Source organism: Carya illinoinensis, chromosome 3, assembly GCF_018687715.1.
Source record: "Carya illinoinensis cultivar Pawnee chromosome 3, C.illinoinensisPawnee_v1, whole genome shotgun sequence".
Taxonomy (NCBI): Eukaryota; Viridiplantae; Streptophyta; class Magnoliopsida; order Fagales; family Juglandaceae; genus Carya; species Carya illinoinensis.
In genome coordinates, this window is record NC_056754.1 from 4,954,169 (window position 1) to 4,964,924 (window position 10,756).

General features: G+C 32.2%; 1 protein-coding gene across 1 annotated transcript; it reads left to right on the forward strand.

The window, feature by feature from the left end:
* The first annotated feature begins 2,510 nt into the window (after positions 1-2,510).
* On the forward strand, positions 2,511-3,366 carry LOC122305761 (UPF0481 protein At3g47200-like). The gene has a single exon (XM_043118315.1). The coding sequence runs from the start codon at positions 2,612-2,614 to the stop codon at positions 3,143-3,145; it is 534 nt and encodes a 177-aa protein (XP_042974249.1). The 5' UTR covers positions 2,511-2,611; the 3' UTR covers positions 3,146-3,366.
* Positions 3,367-10,756: the final 7,390 nt, after the last annotated feature.

Sequence of the window (10,756 nt, forward strand, 5' to 3'; positions counted from 1 at the left end):
CCAAGTTTTTTTTGTTATATAATATTAGACTTCTTAATATAGAATTCAAAGTGAAAATATAAGAAAAATCATTTAAGGTTGATAATTTACATGAAAAATCGTTTAAAGGTTTTATTTTCTAGACTTTATTGAGTAAAAAAACATTATTTAAGGTCTCAATTATAGCATTATATGTTTAATGTGACATGAAAATATCTAAATTTTACATAAAACTTGATAAATTAGCTTACAAACTAGAATTAAAGATAAAATTTTAAAAGATCATTTGATAGTTTCCATAAAGAAAATGAATTCTAAATATTTCATTATAAAAATAATAATAGATTAATATTATTCTATGAAACATTATCGTTAGAAGTTTGAAACATATATTAAGTTGTGTTTTTTAAAATTTTATTTCTATATACATGTAACAAATTATTGAGATTTAATTTTATATATAATTATATTTTATAATTTTTTAGTTTCTTTTTAAATTATATAAACGTGTCACGCAATAATAAATGGGTGGGTCTATGCCCACTGCTCCCAGCTCGTAGTGCCAGCCACCCTTAGTTTTAATTAGATTTTTTTTTTTCGTTTTTCTTACATGTATTTTTTAACACTGTTAAATATTGTTTTAAAAAATTACAATATTATTAAAAAATACTTCTTTAATTATTAAATAAAAAAATTTAACCCTAGTAAAATTTTCTAGTTCCGCCACTGTATCATTGTATGTAAATATTGAATCCCAATTCTCCATATCAGTTTGAATTTGCATTATCTTCTTGGGTCATATTTTACTTAGAATAATGTTACATACAGTCATTTTTATATATTTTTTACGCACTCCACTGATATAATTAGTTGAATTAATTTTTTTTAATATATAACTAATTATATCACTAAAATACATAAAAAAATTTATAAAAATGACTATACATATAATTTTTATTTTACTTTACAATTTTCCACAACAAATTATAGCTAAAGCTAGCGTACAAGATGCCAAAAGTTCAAAGAACGGAGTTTTTTTATATCAAGTAATAGAAAACCGTCGGAGATTTTAGGAATATAAATTTTTTTTTTAATATTCTGCAAAAGCTGAAAAATTTATCCTCGCTGTTCAGATCTTGACGAGTAGACCAATATAAAATTGTTCAATTTATTGACTTTTCCTTTTAAATCCACGAAGCAAAGAATAAAGTCTTCTGGAATTCGTTATTTTTTTGGTACTTTTAGCATTATAAAACAACAGAGGAGGCAACATTAGTTATATACAAATAAAGTTGTGTATTAATTTATTTATTAATATTAATTTATTTATACTTAAAATTTAAATTAACAATATTTTTAATAAAATTTACTTTTTAACTAATCACATTAAATTGATATGAAGATTAATATACAATTATATTTGTAACTATATTTTTCTTATAAAATAATAGAGAAGGCAACATTAATAATGATCGTCGAGGGTCATTTTTTGGTACTTTTAGCATTATAAAATATTAGAGGGGGCGCGTGATCGGTGAGGGTCATTTCTAGTAATACATAGATATATATAATATATTTATATATATGAGTTTTACTACATATAAGTAAAGTTGCATACTAATTTACGTATCAATATTGATTCTTTCATATTTAAAAGTTAAATTAGCATTGTTTTCAATAAAATCTATTTTTTAACCAATCACAATGAATTTATGCATATATTAATACACAAACATACTTACAATTATACTTTTCCTATATATATATATATATATATATTTTTTTTTTCTTTTGAAATCTCTTTTGTTTAATTTGTTCTCTTTCATGTCCTGGTTTCTTTTTCTGCAGAATTGGACGAAACAGATCAACCAAAAAATATGGCATCAATCGACGAAGATAGCGTTACAGCTTCTATATATAACAGCTAAAATATCCCAAGATCTGACAATATTGCTTCCCAAGCCTTCCATCTTCAGAACCCCTAACATACTCTCCAGGCATAACCCACAAGCTTACATCCCTGATGTATTTTCTTTTGACCCTCTTCATCGTGACAATCCAAATATTCAATACTTGGAAACAATAGAAAAAATCAAAGAGAGGTATCTGAAAAGCCTTATCTCTAGGTCACGCTCTCCTGAGACAATGCTAAGAGAACTCGTGAGATCCATCGCGTCTATAGAGAGAGAGGCTCGTGAATGCTATGCAGTACCAATCGGTTACGCTTCAGGTGAGTTTGTAACAATTTTAATAACCGATGGTTGCTTCATCATTGAGTTGTTCCGCAAGCATATTTATACTGACCTTAGAGAAGTAGATGATCCAATTTTTACTATGGCTTGCATGCTTCAATTTCTGTACAATGACTTGATATTGCTAGAAAACCAAGTACCTTGGATGGTACTTGAGCATTTGTTTGCCATGACCATGGAACGTGGTAGACCCCAAAAGCGGCTTATGCTACTCCCAACAGATTTTTTTTTCGAACTTTTTGTCATCCACAATGCTTCCTCCTGTGGTCTTGAATGATCTCCGGATCAAAGACATCGAGCATATCCTCGATCTGCTTAGAAAATGGTGGAGTTTATCAATCAATAGATACAAATACATAAACAAATCGGTACGGCAACCTATGCCTTCCGCCACGAGCCTGGTCGAGGCTGGCATCGAATTTAAAAGGGGCGAGTCCAACATGGGCATCCTGAACATAAGCTTTAAAAATGGTATCCTTGAGATCCCTCCCTTACTACTTCAAGAGACGACAGAAACCGTCTTTCGTAATCTTATCGCTTTTGAACAGTGTTATCCCGAATGCGAAGCTATGTTCACTTCATATGCGGTACTCCTAGACAGCCTCATTAGCACTACCAAGGATATCAACATACTTTGCAAGAACAACATTCTTGATGCCTGTTTGAAGCCAGAGGATGCAGTCCAGTTTTTTCGCAAGCTTAACCACAATACTTATCTCAGGGATTGCCATTACCTACTTATTTGCCAGATCGTGAGAAAATATAGGCGACCTTCTTCTAGTACTTTCTCTAGATGGCGTGTAACTTTGGTGGACAATTATTTTTTCTCCATATGGGCTGGTACCTCGACAGTGGCTGCTACTGCGCTGCTGGTGTTCGCCTTTGTACAAACTGTGTTCACCATAATAAAATAAAAGAACAGTCTTGTAACTTAATTTGTCAAACTTAATTATTATACAACCCGTCCCTCCAATCTCCTTTTCATTGCTACGTACAAAGTGGCTAGTGTTTTTTATTTTATTTTTCTTTTCGGTCTTTTTTTTTTTGTCACAGGCAAGAGTGTTGCTTGCTGTACGTGCAGTCTGTATTTTTATGGATTTTAATTTATTTTCAATTATGCTGTAATTTCTTTTCATTGCATTTTTTTCATTTTTCTTAAGCTTTTTTACATGCACTTATAATTGTCTGCATTTTTATTATTTTAAGAGAATGTACCTCAAATTTATTTAAAGACCCTTACTTCTAGTGGCGAGATTACAACTAAAGACTATTTGGCAGCAACATAAAACCCAGACCAGCAGAGTCGTAAAAACATTCTCTCTAAGGACATCTTGGCGGTTACAAGGCATCATAAGACTAATTTCTATCCTATAGCAAAAATTAAGGGAACGTTACAAACAGGTCCAAACTTTAGCGAACTCGAAGTAGTGCAGGAAAACCAGCTGTTCGATCCATGATCATTAGACCTCTGACTTCTCGAGGGGCTAAGTTAAAGTTGTGATACTCTTTCGTTAATCCCTGAGCTCCATTCTTAGCTTACCAATCTAAAACCTTGTTTGCCTCTCTAAACATGTGCTAACATTCAATATCAAGAGATCCCGTCATCTCTGTTATCATTTCTCATGCTTCTTTAACCTAATTCTAAGGGATCTTATTTTTCACCTTCATCCAATTTGCGACCAATAAGAAATCTGTTTCAACTTCTAATGGACCAATGTGTAAATATATGCACAAATTTAAGCCATCAAGTAAAGCATTAATCTCTACTGTTGTGTTAGTTCCGAAGCTACTTCCATCTACATTTAGCTTTAGTTACCCTCTTGTTAATTAGTTTCAGCTTCCAAGTCACTTACAACTTTACTGACTTTGGTGGGTAAAATCGGCAATCCCAGATGGTCTAATAAGAGTTCATCCGGAGATTAGATCTAACTTTTTTACCGGAGTCATCTTCCCCATAGCTACATGGAGAATTTCTTTGATCTTATGACAGACCGCATTCTTCTCTATTTTATTTATTTATTTTTTTTCGGTTTCTTCCATTCAAGCCTTACATCTACTAACCCATAGGTTCCACCTAATTAGAGAAGGGATGATAGTACCCAGTTGTGAGTGCTTCTGAGCTTTTTGATACCATAGCATAACCCTTTCATTCTACCCCTGATTCTCCATACATCTCATCCCCAACTAGGTTCCAAAATGATTTCAAACACAGCTGGCAATCCATCCAGTACAAAGAACATGGTCTAAGGATTCTATTGCAAGAGTTTAGTAGCAGTCACACCTGGACGCTAAGTATATATGACAATTTTGGATGTTTGTATCAAAAGAAAGCCCTTTATGAAAGCACTTCCACATGAGGATAGAAATCTTGCTTGGAATACACGTATTCCATACTCGCTCCGACTCACTTGACGTTGCTCATGGTTCCTAATGAAGTCCCAGGCTGTTGAGATAGAAAAGTTTCCATCAGAAGAAGTTTCCATGCATGTATGTCTTCTCAATCTCTAATCCATATTGTCTTTCTCAGTAAAGATGATACCATTTGTGCTGGTAGGAGATCCTGGAGGAGTTGTAAGTTCTAACTCAATTCATCAGACATGTTATACAACTCCCTCCAAATTAAATTTCCTTCTCAATGTGAATTACAAAAAGACGAGTTGTTTATTTATTTATAGAAAATGATAGAGCTATCGAGAGTTGAGTCCCAACACCTTTTTTTACTAATTAGTGATTAAGGATGTGTTCTTTAATAATGTTATGAATTTTTTTTTTAAAAAAATATTTAAGGATAAAAAAAAATCTATAAAAAAAAAATTTAACCTTCTCTAAATCCATTCTCAATGAATATAGCACTATTCTTTATTTATTTCTTTATTTGCGAATAAATTGGTACTCAAGCATTGTATCATTTCATAAAGAGAAAATTTATTCATTATCAATATATATTTTTCTTATGAGCAATATTACATACAGTCGTAAAATTATAAATGCCGCGCAATCGCTTTGAAAAAGAGTAAGGTACACGATTAAAAAGTTAGTTTTTTTTCCATGTGAGTCACATATTAATTCATTTTTTTCAAAATGACTGCACGCTGCTTGCACAACCACGACTACAAATATCATTTCTCTTTTCTTATAACCTCATGATATGATATTAAATAATAAATTTACAAGTAAAATATAATAAATAATTTTTAATTATTTAATATTACAATATAAAATAATAAAATATAGATGATGATTATCGTTACCTGTTCCTACGTCCACAACCTCCATGACGTACAGCCCAATATTGCACGCAACATTGCACTATGTTTTCAGTCAAGATTTTTCAGCCCAATAAAATATGGGCTTTGCTAGATACAGTTGGAAAATATAGTCAGCGTGCAATCGGTTGTACGGAATAAATAAAAAAAATTATAAAAAAATTATTTTATATTCAGGAGAACCTACATAAATAAAAAAAAGTTATAAAATAATTTTTTTTTTCATGTAGGTCCTGTATTAATTCATTTTTTTCTTCACGACTGCATGCCGACTGTATTTCCCGATTGCAAAAAGTATTTCTGATAAAATATACTCTAGTACTAGATCAGTGGCTACATCAAAATGTAAGTTCCGGACTAATCTGTCCAAACGGGTAATTGAGATTAAAGTACAGTTAGATATAGTCGAGGGATAAGTATAGCGTATTTAAAATAAAAATAAAAAGATTAAAATTTATTATTTATAAATTAATTAATTTTATGTAAATTTTATATATATATTTCTTAAAAGAAGTATTGTACCAGAATTACGCACTCTATATTTATAAATATCATTTCTCTTAAGAGTAAGAAAAGATGTAAAATAGAGAGAACTCTAAAAAAATATTAATCACTACTAAAATTAGAAATTTTGAAAACTTTTTAAAAAATTATAAATAAATTATTGCCTGAAAATTAAATTCGTGATTGAACAAAAATCTTGTCAAAATTTTGTCCAAAATTGAAATCATAATCACTATTTTAAACAAAACATTTTTTAAGATGACAAAAATGAATGTAAATATGAATTTATAGTACTACTGCTCCGATCCAATGAATTAGATTCACCGTTTCTTTTGATATTTGCTTAAATTTACTTTTTACGCTATGAATATAAATTCTTGATCCGGATATTCTCAATCAATTGAGTTTATATTATTCTCCGGTGTCATATTTTACTTTTTATTAATTGAAACTTTTTTTACTCTGCAAAAGCTGAAAAATCTGTCCTCGCTGACGATTGCGTTACAGCTTCTATAGTAGCTACAATATCCCAAGATCTGACAATGCCTCCCAAGCCTTCCATCATCATAACCCCTACCATACTGTCCAGGCATAATCCACAAGCTTACATCTCTGGTACATTTTCTTTTGGCCCTTTTCATCATAACAATCTAAATATTCCATATTTGGAACGTATAGAAAAAATCAAAGAGAGGTATCTAAAAAGCCTTATCGCTAGATTATACTCTCCTGAGATAATGTCAAGGGAACTCGTGAGATCCATCGCGTCCGTTGAGAGAGAGGCTCGTAAATGTCATGCAGGACCAATCGGTTGCACCCCAGATGAGTTTGTAAGAATTTTGATAACCAATGGTTGCTTCATCATTGAGTTGTTCCGCAAGCATACTTATACTGACCTTAGAGAAGTAGACGATCCAATTTTTACCATGGCTTGCATGCTTTAATTTCTCTACAATGACTTGATGTTGCTGGAAAACCAAGTACCTTGGATGGTACTTGAGCGTTTGTTTGCCATGACCATGGAATGTGATAGACCCCAAAGGCTGCTTGTGCAACTTGCAACAGATTTTTTTTCTAACTTTTTGTCATACTCAATGCCTCTTCCTGTGGTCGTGAATGATCTCCGGATCGAAGACATCGAGCATATCTTAGATCTGCTTAGAAAATGGTTGATTTTATCAATCAAAGAAGACGAATACATAAACAAATCGGCATGGCAACTCATGCCTTCCGCCACGAGCCTAGTCGAGGCTGGCATCAAATTTAAAAGGGGCAACATGAGCATCCTGAGCATAAACTTTAATGATGGTATCCTTGAGATCCCTCCCTTACTAATTCAAGAGATGACAGAAACCGTCTTTCGAAATCTTATCGCTTTTGAACAGTGTTACCCCAAATGCGAGGCTAGGTTCACTTCATATGCGGTACTCCTGGACAACCTCATTAGCACTTCTAGGATATCAACATTCTTTCCAAGAACAACATTCTTGATAGCTGGTTGAACCCAGAGGATGCAGTCCACTTTTTTCATAAGCTTTACCACAATACTTATGTCAAGGAATACCATTACCTACATATTTGCCAGAAAGTGAATGAATATTGCCAACGTCGTTGCCCCAGATGGCGTGCAGCTTTGGTGAGCAATTATTTCTTCACTCCGTGGGCTGGTACTTCGACAGTGGCTGCTGTTGTGCTGTTGTTGCTCACATTGGTACAAATTGTGTTCACCGTAATAAAATAATAGTCTTGCACTCAGACTTGTAACTCAATTGTTATACAACTCGTCCCTCCAATCTCCTTTTCATTGCTATGTACAAAGTGGCTAGTGTTTATTATTTTATTTTTCTTTTCTTTTATTATTATTATTATTTTTAATTTTCATCTCAGCCATGAAAGAGTGTTGCTTGCTGTACGTGCAGTCTGTATTTTTTTTTTTATGGATTTTAATTTATTTTCAAGAAGGCTGTAAATTTTTTTTTTTTTTGTTACGTCTTTTTTCATTTTTCTTAAGCTTTTGTCATTTTTAATATTTTCCACGTGGCAACCACTTATAATTGTCTCATCTCGCCCTAGGGAAGCTTTTAAAAAAGCAAGGAGCACTTAATGCTCAACTACAAAACTAAAAAGGAACTTATGTTATTGGAATAGTAAAAATCAAATTTAAGTTTTAGTTAATATGAAAAGAATTTGACTTTGATTATTTTATTCATATTAAATTCTCATATTGAATTATCTATTTATTTATTATATAATAATAAAATAATGTAAGATTAATTTGAGTTTGGCTATTTCATTGACATTAAATCTTCTATTGAATTATCCATTTATTCATTATATAATAATAAAATCATATTAATTTAAATTTATTTAATTTTATCACTTTACCGATCATATGTTAATTAATAATCATATTCTAATTAAATTATTGATTAAAAAACTAAATTTTCAATGGTCATTTTATGCTAATAACTATAAATGTATAATTAAGCACATCGAAAATTCTATATAAATGTCTTAATTACAAATTAAATTTCTATATTTTCCATTCAACTATATTTTTTTGCCAAACTTTTCTCAATCCAACAATCATAGATCTACTACATTTTCCATCAAAGAAGTTCAGCAATGTCGAATGCATAGCTTCAACAAGCTAATAAAATTTACCTGCACATTAAATCATGGTGTAAAAAAGAAGAATAGAAACTTGCCTACATGATTAAATCTGGTTTAGAAGGAATCAGTTATGAAAAGAGAAATAAATTTGAAAGATTTGGAAAAAAATGAATGAATATAGAAAAGAATTAAATTTGCTGCCATTTTGGTTGGAGTAGTACTTACGGTGGCACCCCTCGAGGTTCACCTCCCTGTGATATTCTCCACTTCTTCTATGATTTCACGAGGTGGAACAACGAAAGGAAGAAGAGAAGTGAAAAGTGGGAAAAATATTTGAGGAAAAGAAACTGATGGTGGTTGCATGAGAAAATTTGACTTTACTTTTAAAAATATTGTAACTAAAAGTCGGTTAGCCTCACTTTGTCTAATCTATTACAGTCAGTTGTTCGTTTGTAATAGCAAAATGGGGCTTTGTTTTTGCATTTGCCTATTCCGTTGTGACTGCTCTTATGAGGCCGTTTTGGCCCACCCTACCGGCCGTGGCTTGGTTTCTATAAAAAGCAAAATGCTTTAATATTTTTTATCAAAAAAGTCATAAATTATATTATGTCATCTCCAATTATGTAGCTATGTGAAAGAAAAATAATTAATAATTAATGTCTTATGGGTTTCATTTTACTTTTATTTAGAGGGAAATTTGCTTGTAATCGATGCATATATACCAATTAATTAAATAAATCGCTTGCAACCCCATTTTGTAAAGAACAATGTTCAAACAGTACTCTAACATCCTTTCCAAGTCTCATAAACTCTTGCAGTACTAACACAGACATGCGATGCATATTTTCCAGTTCGTTTGAGCAATGGATCGACCTCCATCGACCATCACGGCCACTTTATTGCACATTACCATTGGCTGTACTCTTCTTATTACCCTGTTTCAGGGGATCGATACATAATATATGCTTCACACGAACATTGATGTCTATTGTTTATCGTGAAATTCATTCAAGTATAAAATTTTTTCATATAATTAATTCACGTAAAAAAAAAAAAAAACTTGTGATTTTGGACCGACAAACATCGTACGTACCGAGTTGAGTAAAAATGAAGGATATCGGCCGCAGAGGAAAACGTTGCTCCCCTGAGTAATGTCACCGATTTTGTACCCATTTTTTTTTATTTAATAGTTAAGAAAGTGTTTTTCAATGAATTTGTTTTTTTTTTTTTTTTGTATTTTTTAAAAATATTTGAAGTGTTTAAAAAAATGTTTGAAAAAAAAAACCAAAAAAATAACTTTTTGGCTGTTTTTCTCAATGAATCCTTTGTGGGTAAAGCATCACCCTATCGGAAATTAGAGAGGTCTTTCAACTGTTTCTGCATATGATCACACTAATTTGTCAATATATATATATGGCTTTTGTTTTTTCATTGGTTTCACAATATCGTTCCTATGTGTTGACGTGTAAATGGTTTAAGTCCATATATAAAGACCAAGACCAGCGATCGTTGGTTCTTGACATATATGTAAAATCGCCTCTGACGATTAGTGATCAACTCAGAAGTCAATGTAAAATGGAAATTAATGCAGGTGGAAGATGATGATGCTGATTCTCTCTTTCGTCCCCATGCAATATGCATGCCACGTGGCCTTTTAATATGGTTGGTGGTTGAGGTAGTTTTTTTGAAAGTTGTACGTATCCTTTTCTAGGACGTCTTTGATTCTTTGAAGTCTATAATTTCGATCTTGTTCTCTCCATATAATTTAAAGTATTTATAAACGTATCTTCTTCTTCGTTGATTCCTTTGTCAGACACTTTCTTCTCCGTTGATTCCTTTTGAAAGACATTTTCCCATTTGGGGGGAAGAAGTTTCGTCTCCGCATGCATGCCACTTTAGGGTCAAACCAATGACATTCGTGCTTGTACTAGCGCAATATAACTTGGATGCACCGGTCTTGACGCCGTGGATACCTAGTTGTTGACGGTCTTTACCTACTTTTTTACGAGAATACCCCCGAAGTTTCTCGACGAAATATCCGTCTCGTGAGTCGTAAGTTAACTAGAATGGCAACCAAGACCACGCGGCATCCCCCAGCAGGCTTATATATACACAAACAGGCGCGAATGCTTCACCAGGAAA